General features: G+C 32.6%; 1 protein-coding gene across 1 annotated transcript; it reads left to right on the top strand.

The window, feature by feature from the left end:
• Window positions 1-276: 276 nt before the first annotated feature.
• LOC134259563 (FAD synthase-like) lies at window positions 277-20,332 on the top strand. The gene is made up of 13 exons (XM_062742150.1): window positions 277-385; window positions 2,090-2,184; window positions 2,352-2,475; window positions 2,657-2,769; window positions 6,728-6,868; window positions 17,298-17,446; window positions 17,714-17,802; window positions 18,177-18,324; window positions 18,649-18,729; window positions 18,860-18,958; window positions 19,479-19,600; window positions 19,809-19,950; window positions 20,187-20,332. The coding sequence occupies exons 1-13, from the start codon at window positions 286-288 to the stop codon at window positions 20,320-20,322; spliced, it is 1,539 nt and encodes a 512-aa protein (XP_062598134.1). The 5' UTR covers window positions 277-285; the 3' UTR covers window positions 20,323-20,332.
• Window positions 20,333-20,344: the final 12 nt, after the last annotated feature.

The following is a 20,344-nucleotide window of genomic DNA, read 5'->3' as shown; positions in this document are numbered from 1 at the left end:
CTTTTGTCTATATATTATTTTCATGTTAGAATTGATCTAGGACTAAGGTGTAGTTTCCAAATAATTCAATTCAATTCAATTCTTTATTAGCACTAAAGCACATATTTATATACAGGAATGTGTTGTTAGCCATATATTATAAAATATTAAACTATTGTAAGCTTGTTTCTAATAGATCACTCAGTTGACCAAGATGTTTTCGCGTTCTCTTCGAATAAATCGGGTTAGGTGATACAGCTGTAATAACGTCGGAATCGGTATCCAATTTAGTCGCATGCGTATCGGATGGAGAAGGCTGTCAGACGAGCGTCAACTTTACTAAAACACATTGTAACTCGTCACTCACTGCAGATGACGTCCAGAGATTTTACTGCTGGGATTATTGGTAAGCAACAGAGTTGATTCTGAGAATTATTTTCTGCCTTTATGACGCAAGTAGCATCTGTCAGGGGAGGTTGTGTAACAAAAATTTTTGACATGTTGAACAGGTCAAGCACAATATACCCTTTTCTTATGACATATTTTGCTTAAGAGTTATTCCCTTTAGCCGCCATCTTGTAGGGCAAAGTAGTGAATTTACCTCTTTAAACATGCATGCAAGATAGAAATGGGGGAAAATATTTACAATCTTAAAATTATGAATTAATAGAGGCTTTGACAAACATATAAGGAAAATAGTGTTATCTTTACCTTTGTAACGAGTATAACAAATTGAACTTGGTTGAATAACGAAGGGATCTGGATATGTTGCCCTACAATATGGCGGCTAAAGGGAATAACTCCTAGACAAAATATAATGCCATAGGAAACGGGTCTTAGCTATATATAGCTTGAATTACCCATTTCGTATTAAGCTACTGAGGATAGTTTGATTAAGGTACGTTTGTGTGTTGTTCTCAAAAATGTTTTTCGGTAGATATAGACAAAAAGTAACACGTGTGTTGAAGTGTTTCATGTTTGTTGACATCTATGCAATGAGACTTATTTTAGATTAAAAAAAATCTTTACTGCAGGCAATTACTTTTGGGTAGGTAATAGAGATGGCTCCAAGATTATACTATGAATTAGATAGTAAAATTTCATTCAATTCATAATGCATCTTATAGTTGCTTAATGTATTCTTGAACAGGTTGGGAACAATCGCCCAAATGGGATATAATAGTCCGTTTGGGATATAATATCCCGAATGGGCAGCTATAAATTTACAGTGCAAAAATTGAAAATTTTTATTTTGGTTATAAATATCATAAATCCGCATCAGGCCACTTAAAATGGAATAACTTTTGGTTGACATGTTTTCCTGTATATCATTTGTTTAGGAGATCGATCCCTCAAAGTTCCTTAACTTCTTGGGGATCAATCTAACAAACGGTAGGGTTGCTGAAAAACTTGCTTACCAAAAGCTATTCCTTTTAAAGTATTTTGATGCGGATTTTTGATATTTATTGCCAAAATAAAAATTTCCAATTTTTGCACTGTAAATTTATAGCCCATTCGGGATATTATATCCCAAACGGACTATTATATCCCATTTGGGCGATTGGTCCCAACCTGTTGAAAATCAAATCACTCCAATCTGCAGAGTTGTGATTTGTTCCTCTCTCAGACACCTCTGCAGTATTGAGCTTGCATCAGGATTTTTACCAACTTCTAGTAAAAATGTGATATTCCCAAGAATATTTCAAATAAAACTAATAGTTCTAAAATATGCAAAGTCTGAAAGACAAGTCTTAAATATTGAAATTCCAAATAATGCTGTATACAGTTATTTTTGCTGTATGTTACTTTCCCCCTTTCACACTGGTAAAAAAAATTTGCTTTGGATATAATTAATTCTCCCAGTCACGGTTCTGTTAAACACATTACGCTGCATTCCTTAAATTCACCCACTTGTGTATAAGGAGAAAGAGGCAAAAGTAAAACAGGCTAAAATTTCCCTGTATACAGTAACAAAAATGTTGACTGTATTCTATAGTATTCACCTTTGATGAGCAGTTGTGGTCACTCTCAAAATTTTAAAGTCAGTTGTCTTTGATGTATCAACCCATTTACAGTTTGTAGGTTTTAAATCAGGAATGTTTTTTTACAGTGATCGGGGATGAAATTTTAAAGGGGCAGACAGCTGACACCAACTCACATTTCCTGTGCAAACATTTATTTACCCTCGGAGTCAAAGTCAAAAAGGTATCAAAGATAGAAGTATAATATGAGATAAAGACATTGTTAAGATGTGGAAATGTGTACAAAATGTTCAGATTCATTTTTCTGTGGGTTATTAACAGTACAGAATTTTGATTTTAATTTTTCTGGAAATGACAGAATAAAGAGTGCCTTTTTAAAAACACTTATAGATTTCTGTTATTGGTGATGATCTGGAAGTAATTGCAAAAGAAGTCTGTGAGTTTTCTTCGAGGTACACCCATGTGATCACCTCTGGTGGAATAGGCCCTACTCATGATGATCTCACATTTGAAGGTGCAGCTTTACATTTCATAATAACCTTACAAAATTAACGAAGAAGTTATAAACATTTAATTAAAATATTAGCTAGTGATAAAGAATTAAGTGTTGAAGAATGTAATAAAAGTTTACCTCGCTTTGATTGTTGACCATATTTTCTTTTTCTTTGCTAACATGGGATTTTTTTCACCTGTAGGTGTGGCTAAGGCCTTTAATGATGTTGTCTCCCCTCACCCTGACATTGTGGAGCTCTGTAGGCAGTTCTGGGGGGCTGAAGATCTTTCCTCACCAAAGATGAAACTGGCCATGGTAATTCTAATACATACTTAACACGCTTAATATGTTTGATACATTGTACAGTAAATCACTATAATCATGATAATATATTTTTATATTGTATAAACACTTATTGTCTTGGGGTTTTAATTTTTTTTTGGTTTAAACACCCAATTTTATGTTAATGCCCCCAAAATCTACCTGATTCAAGATCAATAATTTACCGCCTGTCAATCATTAAAAAAACAATAGCTTCCGATTTGATTGACAGGCCAGCTACCCGTGCTACCTGATAGTCTGAGTTTGTGTGTTTTGAAAACGATTGCTTGGACATGCGTCAAACACTTTCATGTACCCGCCTTGTATACACGGGGGTATTGTATTTTTAGGCAAGATGTCGTCCAAGATATCTGCTGTAATATTAGACCGTCCGTGCACAGAAACGCTACTTGCCGATTAAAATTATAACAAATCGGAATATAATAAATAAGAAAAGATGTTTAGCACAAACGGCATGGATAAAAAATTACTTTATCCCATGTTTTATCTTTGTATATATATGAATGCAATCTACACTATGTTCAATATTGTTGTAAAGTTCTGAAATGTCAGAAACATAAGTTTCAAGATTGTAACTTTTAGGAATTTCCTAACGTCTGTCAGTACCCAGTATTCGAAATTAAAAAGTGAATATAAAGACAAAGATCAATGCTTAAAAGTATAAAAGAAATCTTGCAAACAATAAAAAAATATAACAACGAACACCCGGAAATGGTGAATATTTTCGACACTTTAACGAGGCTGGGGTGTGGCAGCCATTTTTAGACTATTTTTATCTCCTTTAAAAGAAGAGCTCCATATAAAGATATAAAAAATGATCAAATTTTAAAACTAAAATATATGAATTTTTTCTATGCCAAATGATAGTTGACAGCTTAAGATACTGTATGTAAAAAAATAAGTTAAATCTGGTGGTTAATTTTTGATTAATTTGTTGACCCCCCAGCCTCCTTAATAGTGTTGGTCAGAATGCAAGCAATATTCCTATCGCGCGGTACATTGTAAATGTTCACATGACAGATAGGCCCATGAATGGAATTTTTTTTTTTTTTTTTTTTTATTTTGATATTCACACACAATTAAAAAAGATATGTTTACTTTGTAGTTTTACTCTGTGTTCTTCTTCTTTAATTTAACAATTTTTTTTTTAAAATGTAAAAACGACATTTCTTTATAATTTTTTTTCTTCAATAGATATCGCTGAAAGTATCTATAAATAAATTTCATATTGAAATATTTCGATTATATCAAGTGGTTTCAATCAAATTAAGACATGAAACATGGAATGTTGACCCTGATCACCAAACACCGACTTCCTGTGTACTACTACGTGTATATAGATTTTTGACATCTTGAGTATTGGGGGTCTCCATGCAGGTAAATAACACCCCCTGTTACTTGGACCACTCCCCCTCCTCAGGTAACCGTACGGTAAAAAAATTGGGTCTTTAAAGAAAAAATGCTGTTATGATCAAAAGGATTTGATTTCATGGTTGAAGAAGAAAAAAGATACCACTGTAACCATACTAGTACTTTATGTAGTACATGTATAACATTTTGTGCTGACATGAATTCAGGGATTCCTTTGAACCTAGAAAATACATTGAAACTTGAAACCCCACTAAAATAAATAATTTCACAGTAATAAGGAAGTGCCTTATAATTATTATAGTTAAAAAGCATATGGATTTTTGAAGAAAAAAATTTCTTTCCATATGCAATGCTCTATATACAAGTTCAGTGAGTTATTATTGTAAAATTCCCAATTAATTTTTGACAGTTTGTCAACAAGATCAATGTGTTAATTATAGCAATGCAACTCACAGGAAGAATTAAATGTGAATATTAAATTTGACTTTTGAATAACTGGACTTCAAATGTTTTTGTGGAAGTTTTTATGATATCAATCTTGTGTCCTTAATGTACTGTAAATCACGTTTTATTCGCGAGAACTTAATTTTCGCGTAATTACGCGAGACAATGAGCTTGCGAAAATTTCATTCTCGCGTTTAAAAGTATTCCTTACGATTATATAGAGGAAAAACAACAATTCATGAAAAGTATGTCTCGCTAATAAAGAGTCAATTACTATCTCGCGAAAATAAGGTGTCGCAAAAATTTAGTGATCTACAGTATACTTTGAAATTATAGTGGGTCCTTGCTTCATTTTTTGTTTTCTAAAAACACTTTCCAGTACATGTTTTCCTCATCCTTTGAATGTACTAGGACTGCACAATAATTTTGATCTTAGGTAAACTGCAATTTGTTGACAATAACTATCATATTGTAATACATTTATATTCTAGCAAAATGCTCAAGTTTGGGATTTCCTAAGTAAATACAAAGTTTTGGATATCAGAAACATTTTCAATCATATACCACACAGTAAACTATGGTAGCTGTTGCATGGTTGCATTTTGATGTAAACTGTTGTGAAATCATCAAGAACTTTTTAGTTCACCTGAGTTGAAAGCTCGAGTGAGCTTTTCTAATCACCAATTGTCTGTCGTCCATCCATCAGTCTAGCTGTTTGCATGTCTGTAAACTTTTCACATTTTCAATTTCTTCGTAAGAACCACTTGGCAAATTTTAACCACATTTGGTACAAAACATCCTTCAGTGAAGGGGGAGTTTAAATTGTTAAAATGAAAGGCCAAGTCCCCTTGCAAGAAAACACAAAAAAGGTTGGGGTCATTCTCTAGAAACACTGGGCCAGAAAAGCTGAAACTTAATATGTGGAAGCATCCTGGGGTAGTGTAGATTCTAAATTGTTAAAACCATGGTCCCCAGGGGTAGGGCAGGGCCACAATTGGGAATCCAAGATTTACAGTGAAATACAAATGTATATAGGAAAAAATCTTCTTCTCAAGAACCACTGGGCAAGAAAAGCTGAAACTTATGTGGAAGCATCCTGGGATAGTGTAGATTCTAAATTGTTAAAATCCTGTTTCCCAGGGGTAGGGCGGGACCAGAGTAGGGAATCCAATTTTTACATTGAAATATATAGGAGAAATCTTTAAAAATTTCAAGAACCACTGGGTCAGAAGAGCTGAAACTAATGTATAAGCAACCTGGGGTATTGTAGATTCAAAATTGTCCAAATCACGCATGTCCCCTAGGGGAAGGAAGGGGTCACACTAGGTATTACAAGGGGGGAAATCTGGTAAAGAACAGCATGGCCAGAGTTACTAAGGTGAGCGATGTGGACCATGGGCCTCGTGTTTGTTCCAACATATCATAGTAGTTACATACACTCTGCTTATATAATTATGTAAGTGGAGATTTATAAAGCTCAGAAAAGGAAATTTTAATTTCTGTTAAAAATATTGCAATTCATATTGCATAAAGTTAATATATATATTGCAATATATTGCAACAAAAAGTTATCAGCCTTAGAATAATAACTCCTTTTATTTAATAAAATGAAGCAAAAACTGTATACTCAAATGAAAAAAAAAAACCTGTAACTGATACAAATACATATACATGATATCTAAGAAAAATTCCTATGATGGATTTTAAATTTTTTTTTTCCTTTCTTATTTCTTAAACATTTGATCTTAAATTTCCATAGTTAGTTGCCAATGTTTAAATGGTGTGTAAAATGAAAGGAAGTGATGTCAGCCTTAGGGGAAGTCTATGTATATAAGTCACAAAAAGACTTTGACGTGCATTCATTCAACAGGGCATGTGAAAAATTTGCATGGTTGAATCACCAGGATATAGAATTACAGATAAACTTTTCAGCAGATGATATTTCTGGTTTGTCATACTTATATTGACCTAGTGGTTTACCTGAATCATTTTTTCATCGCCACAGTAGCTGAAATGTGGCCATTTACTTTTTTCATTCTGTGTAAACAGGGAAGCTCTATAGACTTAGGTATCGTCAATTCAGCCAAAGGTTTGTAAAAAGTGTTTTTTCCTCTAGATTCCAAAGTCGGCCCGACTGGTGTATGGGGTTAACAAGAAGACCGGAGAGAAGAATAAGTTCCCTCTAGTGGTGGTCAATAATGTGTATATATTCCCCGGTGTCCCATCCATTATGGAGAGGAGTTTTATAGCTTTAGAGGTCAGTAATGCAGAAAACTATCTTAAAAATTTAAATAAATTTTAAATTTAAATAGTACCTTTAATTTATACATTTTTTTCAAGAAAAGATTTTTTTTTTAATTTTAAAAAGTTAATAAGTTTAGTTTTATAGCTTTAGAGGTAAGTTATGCAGAAAACAACTATTAAATTTATTTTTAGAATTATCTTTTAAACATATTTCCATGAAAAGCCTTTTTTTTAATTTTTAAAAAGTTAATAAGTATAATACTCATCTCTTTAGGGTATATTTTTTTTCACATTACATAAGGTTCTAAGCTATCCATTGTTCTTGCCTATCATTTTCTGTCCTCCTCATGGATGCTTTCATGGCTGATTTCCTTGATGCTTGATACATTTAAAATATTAAAACAACATTTACATGACAATGGGTTTCTAGATATTAAGCAGGATACTTGAGAAACTGCCTTGCAATCAAATTTTACATTAGGTGGAGTTATCTATAGCCCATTGCCAAGAAATATAATATAGCTTTTCAACTCTGTACAGCCTCTAATAAAGACACGACAAGCTCCTACCGTGAAAAAGGCCTGTAATTTTAGCAGCGTCCTTTATAATAATACCGTATAATCCCTATTAACCGCCCCGGGCGCTTAGAAAATTGCGGAAAGGGGGCGGTTATTTTGATATTCTTGCTAAAATTTTGAATGTCATATTTTAACTTCAAGAAATCTTTTTTTAAAAAAAACAAATAACAAAGAATCACTAAAAATTGTCTAACCTTCCTTTAAATTACAATAATTCACCCAAATTATGCTATATGACTCATTTTCCCACTTCGAAATTAGGGAATAGGCAAGGAGAACAAATTTTGTACTTGTATGTTTAACTTTCACTTTCAGAAATACATGATTAGGTCGTTCTAAAAATCTCTTACTTTCAAGAATATTTTATGTATGAGTTACCTAAAAACAAAGTTTCATTTTCACTTTCTTCATTATGGTGGACTTTTGATACGATTCTGGATGATTTTGATCACTGTAAAGGGGGCCCTTATTTCCTGACAATTAAAAAAGACCCAGGGGGGCGCTTATAGGGGTAGGGGCGGTTAATAGGGATTATACGGTAGTATATAGTTCATGGTCTGTGAACTTTCAGATTGAATAAAAAGTACAAACTTCAAGTCTACGTACACCCACAATGAATACTTTTTTTCCTGTGTTTTGTGTTTCTATACTTCTTTGGTTAAAGTCCATCCAGCAACCAACCAATTTTGAAAAAGTTAAATTGTTCAATAAGGGAGGGCATTACTTAATGCTGATTGAAATAAAGAGCAAAAAGAGGCAGTTATCTGAAATCTTTCTATCATACGCCCGTCTTAAGACGGGACGTATTATGTAATAGGCTTCGTGTCCGTCTGTCTGTCTGTTAGCTTTTTCGTTTCCGGCTCATAACTTTAATACTACTAGGCCTAGGATTATCAAACTTTGTCATCTGATGCATCTTGGGTAGAAGGTGTGTCGCGCACAAAAAGTAGGTCGCTCTGACCTTTAATTAAGAAGCTATAGCCAAATATGGAAAAATCCTTTCCGGCCCATAACTAGAAAACCATAAGACTTACAATCATCAAACTTGGCCAGTTTATGCATATTAGGTAGAGGTTGTGTCGCGATCTATTTCAAGGTCACTGTGACCTTTAATTTAAGTGAATTTTTAAAAAAAAATGTGTCTTTTTACTATTCATTTACACATCCCAAATAACGTAAGAGTATTGCACTGTTCTTGTTAAAAAAGTGTTAAATCAAGAAAATACTTATTTTTTTCAAGCATATACTTGACAGCAATCTATAACAAATATAATGTTTGTCAGAGAAATCCTACCTCTCCCATGAGTATTATTATCAAGCACTGGTCAAGAAGAATTTTGATAACAGAAAATAGCATGTCAAATTAGAGAGAAATTAATGGGTTTTGAGTGCGAGGAGCTAACTGACAGAGCATTGGTGTTATCTATATCCCTTGAGTATTGGGCAAATAGGTAAGCCTGTTTGATTAAAAATAGCTCTTGTTGACTAGCTTAAGTTTTAAAATGAATTTGATGAAAAGTAATTAAAACTAATTTCATATTGCATAATAGACTAATCTGATATTATGTAATATTATTAATTTAAAAACTAATTTTATGGGGTGGGGTGGAATTAGCATGTCCATATGAATTACATATTAAAACCTGTCGGACATTAAATCTCAACCAAAAAAAAAATCTTTGAGTATTTTATATGTTTTTTAAAAAAAATTATAGTAGATAGTGCAGACCCATTCATCTCTTGGTAGTAATGAGTAGACAAGCATCCAGTTAAAGATTAATTAATGAGTTCAATGTATGAAGACTAGCTGTCTCAGTCGCTCTGATTAAGCAGTCTTATCTGTACCCTTTGGGGATTAGACAGAAGAACTGCTGGTCAGTTTATAACATATGTCATTTGATGGCCAGCCTTTTCTTTTCAAAATTAATTTGGTATAGATTAAGTTTTTAAGACTAATTTGATGACGGGCATTTGACAAGGTCTAACACAACCAGCACAGAAATCTATCGGTGATGTAATATTTATTATAATTGATGCCTACATCACAGGGGATGGATAAATATTTTAAGGAATGGAAAAATCATTGAAATCTTAGAATCAAGGTTGATGTGATTTTCTTGCACCTAAACTGTTCAAGAAAATTGTAATTTTTTGACGGGCGTATCATGCTGTGGCGTGGCACTTCATTTTATATATACAAACACATGCATTGTGTAGTACCTCTGTTATCACTTGATTTTGACAAGGCTGATGCTTTTTGGGAGTTGAACTATGTTCAATCTCCCATGGTCGCCACGCGATTTCTAGCGCAGTAATTTTACAATGAATAATATAGCGGCTGTCGTGGTGCTTCTGTGTCGGCCAATTTACTCCCCTGTGATATTCAATATAAACTCGCACTATTCTATATAAACTTGCAGAAACATCCGCAATAGAAATAGTCCATCTCATTTTTCTGAATTAATCTTAATTTTCATAAATGATTTGAAAGTAAATTAAATTGAATTTTATTTAACTCAACTTGAATAGCATATTTTTGTCATATTTCCTAGAAATGACTCATAAATTTGATTTCCGGATTAAAAAATAGTCCCAGTTTTCTGTCATTTATCAATTGACAATCCTCGGCCGACTCCACTACGCCCCAGTGCTGTTAAGAGTTTATTCTGAATAGTAAACTTTTTGATACTTAAGTTTAGTTCATTCTCTCCTTTATATACCAAGTGGTTCAATGGCCATGTCATTTAAAGGAATGACAAGATTTAGGAAAATCTTTGGAAAGGGTCGGAATTATTCAAAATAGAGCTTTTGTCTGCTGTCAGAGTAAGAAGCTGTGAAATACATGTAATGTCAAAAGGAACGCTAAGGTTTTACACAACTTCTTTCAATTTGTTTCAGCAATGAAGAGACAGAACAACGTTTCGTTTAAAAAAATAGTACAGAAATAAAATCACGATCAGACATTTTTTGTTCTGACAAGTAAAAATGATCTGTTAGACTGGAAAAAGTTTTGTCAGACCAGATACATGCAACTCATTTTTTTTTTTACGTTGGTAAAGGGAAATAATACGTCCCGTCTTAAGACGGGTGTATAAAAATAATAGCATTTAAATGCTATTCAAGTTTTATGATATTCGATATCACGATTTCAAATGACATTAATTTTTAATTTCATGAATTTATCAGCATTTAGTTGGTCACGTGTTCAACACTAGAACTGAACTAGAAAAATGTGCGTGGCTTTAATTAATAATTAAGAGCCATTCTCTGTAATGATTTGAAATTTTATATAGGAGCTGTGGCACGCATAGTCTCAAAATTTCTCCAAACTCTCTATAATAAAAGTCATTGACACCCTAAACTGAAATCAGGCAAAAATTGGTTGCTATGTTTTATAGTTACCATGGCAACATGTCTTAAAGTTCGAAAAATGGCATTTTTTAAACATGTTTAGAGCCCCATAGATAACATTTGCGACAAAGCAAACAATTGGCAATGATTGTTTCCAAAAGTTGAAGGTCAGATGTCTCAAATGCATGATAAACATCTTTGGTAAATCAACTATTACATACGTTACTATGGTAACAAAGTATTCAAAAGTAAAAAAAATATTCATTTAATTTTATAAAGTCATACACGTAAAAATAAAAAGCAATTATAGGATGAATTGTGACCAAATAATAGAAAAAGGAGCCTTGAATCACATACCAAGAACAAAATATGATATTTTATTTTGGTTGGCAATGGTTGCCAAGGTTATTATACCACAGAGAGTCGTCAAAGTAACACTTTGTATGTTTAAATCTGATCCTATCTTTTAAAAAAGCACATTTCCTCATAACTAATGATCAATTTTTAAAGATGTTGGTGTGCTCCTATTTTTCCCATTTGAAAAAATTCAGATTAGATTCTTTAAATAGAGCGTTGCTATGGAAATAAGCAGAAAATATATGCTTAAAAACCTGAAAAATATTTTCTTTCCTTGGATACGTACCCTTAAATGTAGATTCCCAAAACTTTTATGATTGATATTTATTAACAGCTAACCTGCCTTTTAATTTTGACTATCATCCAATCTCTAAGTGGATGCAAGAAGTTGGCACACAGGGTTTAATACTGATATAAAGTTCACAAAATCGAACATTTTCCCTTCTTGGTAACCATAGCAACAGTGTTGTTTTCTTCATCAAATTTTATCAACATATGATATTCAACTTCAGTTCTAACAGATAAGTACTATTCAAGCTGAGTCCTTTAATTTGTTTCTTGATTAAATGGCAACTTAATTCTTAATGCAGCGAAAAATAATTCACTTTTAAGCACTGGTACTTTGTTTCCATGGTAACACTGCAAAGTAGCAATTATACCCAATTTTTCTTATGGTTTTGGTGTTGCAAGGTCCTAAGGATGCATATTTGCCAGTCTTGAATTTTCATGTTTTTCCTCAAGACAGTAGCATTAACCCAATCTTAGTTACTGGTTTTGCATGGTTACACTGTGTTACCATGGCAACCATAAAAGTTATTTACAGAATAATATTGCTTACACTTATATACTTAAGGTCAAACATTTTCATTGCTTTTCTTAAGTCGTTGATTGAGTTTGAGCATGTAACACCTACCATTAGTGAATACGGAGTGTTTTTCAGCATATTTCAGCATTTTAAATGTATTCCAAATGTACCCTTGGTTACCACTTACTTAGAGATATATTCTAAACAGTTTCTTTACAGTATAAGTGACATCAAGGTGTCATGTTTTTGTGAATATGGTTGGTTTGCTTTTTCTAGCTTTCATTCAGCCACAGTCAAGATTAAAAGTGGCTGAAAATCTTGATTTTTCAAACTTTTCCGGCTGTTGCCATAGCAACCGACACACATAGCAACGAAATTTTGTTTGATATTTGTTTCTGGTGTCAAGTACTAAGCATGGGTGAAGATTCATCAAAATCGGTGACCATGCGTGGCAACAAAGTTTAAGTGGTTACAGAGAATGGCTATTAATAAAACAATTAAAATGCAGTGTGCGAAACTAACTTCAAAGTCCTATAGACTTTCGGACCATAGACATTTCATTTTCTATAGACCGCAGCAACTTCCTATGGACCGAAATTTAGAATACTACATTCAATGCTAAAATATTGAAATTAAAATTAATAATACATGAAAACTTGTTCATACATAGTTTAATTATATTCTCTTTCAATCTCATAGACCAACTTATTAATCAACATTTCATTTTCTTTTTCACTTTGTTCAGGTTCACTGTCTGAATCACTTTCTGGTTCCATGGATTCTGTCTCAATAAGCTCAGGTTCCATCTCAATCATAGTCTCTGTCTCTGCCACCTGACCTGTCTCTGCCACCTGACCTTTGTCATACTCAGCATCTTTTTCTGTCTTGTTGGAACTCGCTGTCTTCGCTACCTTCCGCTCAATAATAATTCCTGGGCGTGCACCCTCAACATACTTTAAACGGTCGAAGAAGGACATGTTTCTTCTGCACTGTTTTGGTGTCCGCGGCCATTAAGTAATCACAACTTAACCTCCCCTCATGTTAAAAATAAAATATTCCAATTCGAATTATTTCTGCATACATCGTGGAACAAACTATTATAACTAAGGGGTGAACGGAATACATCAGTGTAATACAGACGTTTTATTTAAACTGGTCCTCCTTTTTGTGGTTTGTTTATTAGAGACAAGCAGGGAACCAGTTTCTTACTCAGAATTCCTATAGACAAGTCGGTCTATTAATATTTCGATCGGTATAGACCGACTAGATTTTCTATAGACATTGTCTACCGGTCCACCGTTAATTTCGCACACTGAAATGAAAACGTGTATGCAGACACAATGGTATAATAATCCCAATGATCGATGTGTGAAAACACATCGTTCCTCAAGTTTTTTTCTTGTAGTAGCTTGTTAAACTATGTCTGATTTTTAATTACATTTGAGTCAAATCAAAATCACAAAATTTAAGTGTCACTCGCGTGGCGCAGTTGTTAAAATAGTTTGCTCTAGAGATTCAAAGTAAGGTGTTGATCCTTGCATCTCACGTTCCTGCGGGATGCATTTTGAGATGATCTCTTTTGATGAGACCATTATAAACCGAAATCCCATTTCGCTGTAGGTGCTGGCACAAAAAGACCCCTCCGATTACTGCTCAATGGTTCTGAGTGCTGTGTATGGGTCAGGCATGGGCACGATTACTAAAAAATGTAATCGATTAATAATCGATTACTTGGAGGAATTTTGTGTAATCGATTAATAATCGATTACAGTCAGTTTTGTCCTGTAATCGATTGTAAACGATTACTTTAGACATTGTAATCGATTACGTGTAATAATCGATTACATTCAATCTTCTTCCACCCTTAAATATCAGAGCAGGAAAATATTTAAATATATTTTGTAGCAATGTTGATGATATATCCTCTGAAGTTTGAATGTATTCAGGCAGTTTGGATTTGAACCTCCGTACTATATAACTTGATTGTTGCAGAAATTATTTAATACAGTTAATTCTCGATAAACCGCCACCTTTTGTAATTTAGAAGTCATGGTGGTATAACGAATTTGGCGATGAATTGAATTTCCCATCTTTTAGGAAACAAGAAGAGTTACCGTTCTTAGAAATACCATTTAACATTTCTATTCTTATTATTACATGCACATGTATATAAAAACATATTTCTAAATTTGAAAATACTTTCTAATGTACAATTTTGCTAAAACAAAATGTGCAGTTGTGAAATAAATACAAGTACATATGTTTGCATGTAAATCTGCACGTCGGATATTGAAAAAATAACGTGTTGGGTCGATCGTCGTGATATATTGCCGATAGTAGGTAAAATGAATTCTTGAATAAATTCATTGTTTATGGCATCATTGTTAATGAAACGTTCACATTTTATACCGTATAATTATTTTTTTAAGTTTAAAGCAGAGATCATCAAAATAATATCGTTATTATAATATCAATGTACTTTAACAAAGACCGCTTTCGTCACAGTGTCGAAGCCGTGACTAAATGATTTTTATTAAATGGAATACAAAGTTATTATAACAGTGCATGTTAAAATTATTGTTTATTTAAATCTTATTGAATTATTTAATTGCATGTACCTCGCTGGGTTTGCATACTTTACAAGAGGGGAAGCGTCAACCAATTAGCCGTGCTTCACTGACCACATACACCTGTGGCGGTATATCGAGAAAATTGACACTTAAAAATGGACGTTTGTTGTGAAAACAGGGTGGCGGATGGCGGTATGCGAATTTGGCGTTATAAAGAGAATTTTATATAGCAGGAAAAACGTTCTTGGGAAATCATGGCGGTAATGCGAAAATGGCGATGAATCGAATGGCGATAATTCGAGAATTGACTGTATTTTACTGTGATTTACAAGTATCTGAACATTCTGCATGCTGGCAGTACACATTTACACGATTCCTAGGTTTTAATTATTTCGAAAAAATGAATCAAGTAGAGCTTGTAGTGATTAACATTTAAACTCAATGTACCTTCAAGTATAACAAATAGTTCAATTTCTTCTGTGTTGAAATATTTGTTTTGAGAGCAATCAATTGTTTTATAAGATTGTTTGCCTGTAGTGGATTTATTAATTATAAAATACTAGTCTATGAAGTTCACAGTTCACACCTCATTATCAGGGATATCCCAGCCAATTAGCCAAGATAAACACAGTGACACTTAATACCCCCTCTTTTAACATAAAGACACTCATTGACAAAACAAGTCAATCTTTAATGAAAACATGGAAATGATTTTGAAAATTTTAAACACAAGCAGATATGAAAAGTATTTCTCTTTTTCTAATAGGCCCTAGCTAGTACAATATAGTTTGTATTTCAGATAATTTTTATTTATATAAAAGCACTCAAATCTATTTTTGCTATATATTATTTTCTGTTAGCAGACAAACTTTATCAACATCTAAAATTTGAAAAAAAAAGTCTAGACAAGTATGTCTATGATGCAAATGTTATTGTGAACATTATTCAAGTTATGATTTTAAAAGTTAGGAAATCAACAAATATTGAGTGGTTTGTATATTATATTTATGTTTGATTGACTGTTGAAATATGATTCTACAAAAAAACATTTATGTATAAAGTAGAGCTGTATGTATATGTATAAAGTAATTGAAAGTAATCGAAAAAGTAATTACAATTACATTGGAAATTTGGGCTGTAATCTATTAAATTACGATTACAAGTAATTGAAAATTTCTTCGATTACAGATTACTGTCGATTACTTGAAAAAAAGTAATCATTACAATCGATTACGATTACTCGATTACGATTACCCCATGCCTGGTATGGGTAAAATTTTATAGACCTACATGTAGCTAGCTCCATCGGCAAGTGGTAGTGTCTCACTATGAGTGAAAAATTTCCGAACGTAAAACGAACAAAATGTAAAGTATTCAGACATACTTACTTCTATATAGAAATTACTTAAAATGAAATTTAAAATTATTGAATATATAAAGATAGATACATTTGATAGAAAAGATAACCACAGAATTCTATAAAAATTAATGATTGGGTCCGAAAAGAACCATTCATTCCCAAAAGAGAAAAGCAAATGATTGTTTTAATCAGAGAAAGAAAAGTGACAATCTAGTGTCTGTTGATGGTAACATCGAATAAAAAGAGTGTTTGCCTCTTCATTCAAAAGAGAGAAGGGGGCGTTTTGATTCAGATGTTTCATAAGTATGAGGGCAGTGTTTGAGTAATAAATGGTACTGAAAGAAGTTTGAATCCTACCCACAAAATAGTATTTTCAATTTTGGAAAAACTATTTTTTTTGTGGTGGGGGTTGTTTGTTTGGTTTGGTCAAAATTTTGTCCGGTTTTTATAAGGTAATTTAAATTTTTTTTCTCTGCCCCCCCCCCCCCCCCCCCTTACACACACTTTCAAAAACGGTGCTAAGTAAACTGAACTTATTTCTAATGCTTAGTGTTGTATCTCTTTCAAATCTGCACTAACTGACCTGTATCTAAAAGTAGCTGCAGAACTGTAGCTCTCTGAAAAAAATATTTTGACAGACCCCAGATCTACAGCGCCACCCATTGTAAAAACTGTACATTTATTGAGCACGAAAAGTTGAGCTTAGTTCTGGATTAATTCTTTCTAATTCTTACCTCAAACGTGAAAAAGATTTATAAAAATCCCTTCCTCCTCTATGAAGTTCGCTTATATTTGACATCTGCACGAAGTGGGTTGGACCAAATTATCTTGCAAACCAAAATTGCAGCGCAGCATAGATAGACAACATTTTATATGATCTCAATTTTGAGGCCAGAAGGGACTGAAGGGCTATTTACAACAATTATAAGGAATGTTTTGTTGTGGAAACAGTGAAAGAATATATTTTAGAACATATTAGTAATATTTTGATGTGACAGTTAAAAAACATGGAAAAATAAATCGAGAACCAGCGCACGCACTTTTTTTGTGCAGTAAATATACACAGTTTTTTAATGGGTGCCACTGTAGCTCTCCGGTCTATCAAAATATTTTTTTTCAGAAAGCAACAGTTCTGCAGCTAATTTAAAAGCAGTCCCATGATCTTCACTATTCAAATGCAATTGAAATTATTTTTAATGTTTCGTGTTGTATCTCTAACAAATTAGTTCTAGCTGACTTAAATCTGAAAGCATGAAAATCTTCCTCTACTTCCTGTGAGATCTTTCAGATTACCATGTTCAACTCCCATGAGTACTTTCAGTACTTTGATTTAATTCAGTAATTGTGTATTTTTTAGTGCCCCAGTAAAGAATACAAAGTAGAATTTATCTGAATGTGCTTTGTTTGTTGTTTTATTGTAGGATTTGTTTAAGAATCCTGATGCCCATTTTTACACAGAAGAAATCTTTGTCCAGCAAGATGAGGTATCAATTGCTGCCATACTGAATGAGGTGGACCAAGAATTTAAACTTGATGTAACACTGGGATCATACCCAGACTTTCATAACAGGTAAGTTTAGTGCTTTCCTATTTAAGTAGCACTCGGTATTTTTTTCTTTAAATAGAATGCCCAGTATTTTTTTAGATGAATATCTAAATTTAGCTGATGCTGGAGTATATTTATGACAGAAACATTTAAAAGTTAATCTGAAACAGGAATATAAAAACTACAGCTGTAACAAAGAAAACTATATAATGCTAGCATCTGTGAATTGCTTATTATACCTCACTTAAATTTACTAATTAGATTATTATTGTTGGCATTTTTTAAATACAGTTATTACAAAGTTAAATTGATGCTGGAATCCAGTAAACCAGAACAAATACATAAAGCTATTGCTTCACTGAAAGAAAAATTACCTGAAGGTATGTAAAAAAAATTGTTTATTTGGTTTTGAATTGGGAAAAAACTGCAGTCAGATCATTTTTAAGTTTCAATATACATACTGTATATGTACTTTGACCCATACACTTGCCTACAAATACCATATAAGTGGAAATTTTAGAGGGAGGCAAATTTAGCGATTTCTTCTTAAAAGTTGCTATTTTAAATTTAGTGAAAATTAATTTTAGCAATTTGAAAATGCTCATTAAAGAAGTTACTACAAATAAAACGCAATTAATTTTTAGTGATATTCAATTTTAGCTAACTCAGCATCCTTGCTAAAAATTCTGCCTACAAAAGGTTGTTTTGGTATAGGATAGAGCTGTTTGATTTTAGAAGAGATTTCTATTCACAGGTAGCATTGTAGACTATGATAGCCAGCCCATCAAAAATGCAACACGTAGAGTTTATGATGTGATCGAGTCAAGTAACTCTGATGACCATTACAGGAACTGTGTTAAAGAGGCTGTGTCTGTATTAGAGGAATGTCTAGAAAAATACAGGTACTAAACAGTGTTTGGATTAAAGTACTAGTGCTTTGTATTCCTAATATGGGGTTATTTTTAGTATGAAGTGTATATTGAAAAAAGTGTCATTGATATACTGTAGTTATATATACTTAAATTTCTATGGTTTTCTCATTTATCATGTGGTTGCAATTCATTGCTGTAATGAATACTGATACCGCAAAGAAAATTTGAGTTATAAATAATGAATGTTTGAGTAAAACAAAACCTGAAAAAAAGTCAATAACATGTTGGAAAAAGAAATAAATAATGCTGAATGAAATTGAATCTTATGTATTAACTTTATTTTACTTTCCTCAGTTTAGATGAAATATGTATTGGCTTCAATGGAGGAAAAGATTGCACAGTCTTACTTCACATTTATTATGCAGTTGTGAAAAGGTATGTAACAAATTTTTATTTCCTTTAAACACAATAACAGCATTTGGGGGTTTTGGCAATGACAATCGGATGAAAACATTGGATTCAGAAGTTGGCTTTGAAAATACAAGATATCCTATTTTTATTTCAGAAAGTATCCCGATTTTCAAGGAAGGCTGAAAGCTTTGTATATCAAGAGCAGACTCCCATTTCCTGAGGAAGAAAAATTTACACAGTTATCACGAGATAAGTATGTGGAATAATTTTTCTTTGAATTTTCATTCATATTTTTAAAATTTCTGTGAATAAACACTAGAATCATCCAGCATTTGACTTTTTTTAAAACCAGACCTGCTCATTGATAAAATATGTGTTTTGTAAATTAGTTCATAGCCAGAATGCTGTGATATCAATGACTAGGCCTGTAAAAATTCTATTTAAATGAAATTTTCTTCCTTTGTACAAAGTTTATTTCCAACCCACTTCATCTTGCCTCTACAATTTTTGCATGTAATCATTAGATTTGGAGATCTAATGAAAAAAAATATCATTTTGAGATGTATAATTTAGGTATAACCTTGAAATGATTTATATTTTTAGTATTGACTTGAGATTTAAATTTTATATATCAACTTGAGATGTTGTATATTTTAGGTATCGACTTGAAATGTTTTATACTTCAGGTATCTACTTGAGATCATGTAAATTAGAGGTATTGACTTGAGATGCTGTATATTTTAGATATTGACTTGAGATGTTGTATACTTTAGGTATCGACTTGAGATGTTGCACTTTGAGGGTCGTATAAAAGACAGTCTCCAACAGTTGAAAGATAAGCATTCTGACATCAAAGCTGTTATAATGGGCACCAGGATTACAGACCCATACTCAAGTATGTAGATTTTACAGACTGCAATATACTGCAATTTTGTAGTGATTTTGAGTGGAAAGTATGAGAAAAATGCCTTTTATGACAGGAAGTTTTACTAAATACCCTTCTCATAATTTTCTTGTTGTCTTGCTGTGTATTGTTTAAAAAAGGATGTTCTTTTACTAAATTATTTATTCCTCTGTTAACTAACTTTTTCTCATCTTTTTAGGTCATTTACAAGCCTTCAGTATGACCGATTCTGATTGGCCACAGTTTATGAGGGTGAATCCTGTTTTAAACTGGTCTTATAGACATATATGGAAGTTTCTTAGAGACCTAAATATACCTTACTGTAGTTTATATGATAGAGGGTAAGTGAATTTATTTCACATTTCACACTTTTGACAAAAAGCACTGAGTACCAAAAATTGAGTTGCATCTTCTTCTATTTTGGCTCAGCAGTATGCACAAGTTGAAAAAGCTAAAGAAGATTTTTATTAATTTCATTTGTCACATGCTTTATAAGGTCTTGCCCTATCAGATTTTGAGCTTGTTCAGGTCATAGTATTTTATAAACAAATAATTTTGTTGGATTTTTATTTTTCAGATATACCTCTTTAGGTAGTATGAACAACACACACCCCAATCCACTGTTACAGTACATTGATGATCATGGAGTGTTGAGGTATAAACCAGCCTACACCTTGTCAGATCCTACAAAGGAGAGAGATGGCAGGAACTGATCCTATTGTAGAGAAGGCTGGT

Source organism: Saccostrea cucullata, unplaced genomic scaffold (assembly GCF_032062105.1).
Source record: "Saccostrea cucullata isolate Sc308-1 unplaced genomic scaffold, CSIRO_AGI_Scuc_v1 ctg749, whole genome shotgun sequence".
NCBI classification, from domain to species: domain Eukaryota; kingdom Metazoa; phylum Mollusca; class Bivalvia; order Ostreida; family Ostreidae; genus Saccostrea; species Saccostrea cuccullata.
The sequence above is the reverse complement of the archived record's forward strand: the minus strand, read 5'-3'. Positions and strand labels throughout refer to the sequence as shown.

Excerpts from the sequence above, each read along its gene's own strand:
- LOC134259563 (XM_062742150.1), top strand. The coding sequence starts at position 286 with ATGGAGAAGGCTGTCAGACGAGCGTCAACTTTACTAAAACACATTGTA. Across the intron at positions 17,447-17,713 it reads TACCCAGACTTTCATAACAG|TTATTACAAAGTTAAATTGA; the intron begins GTAAGTTTAGTG and ends TTTTAAATACAG. Across the intron at positions 19,951-20,186 it reads TGTAGTTTATATGATAGAGG|ATATACCTCTTTAGGTAGTA; the intron begins GTAAGTGAATTT and ends TTTATTTTTCAG.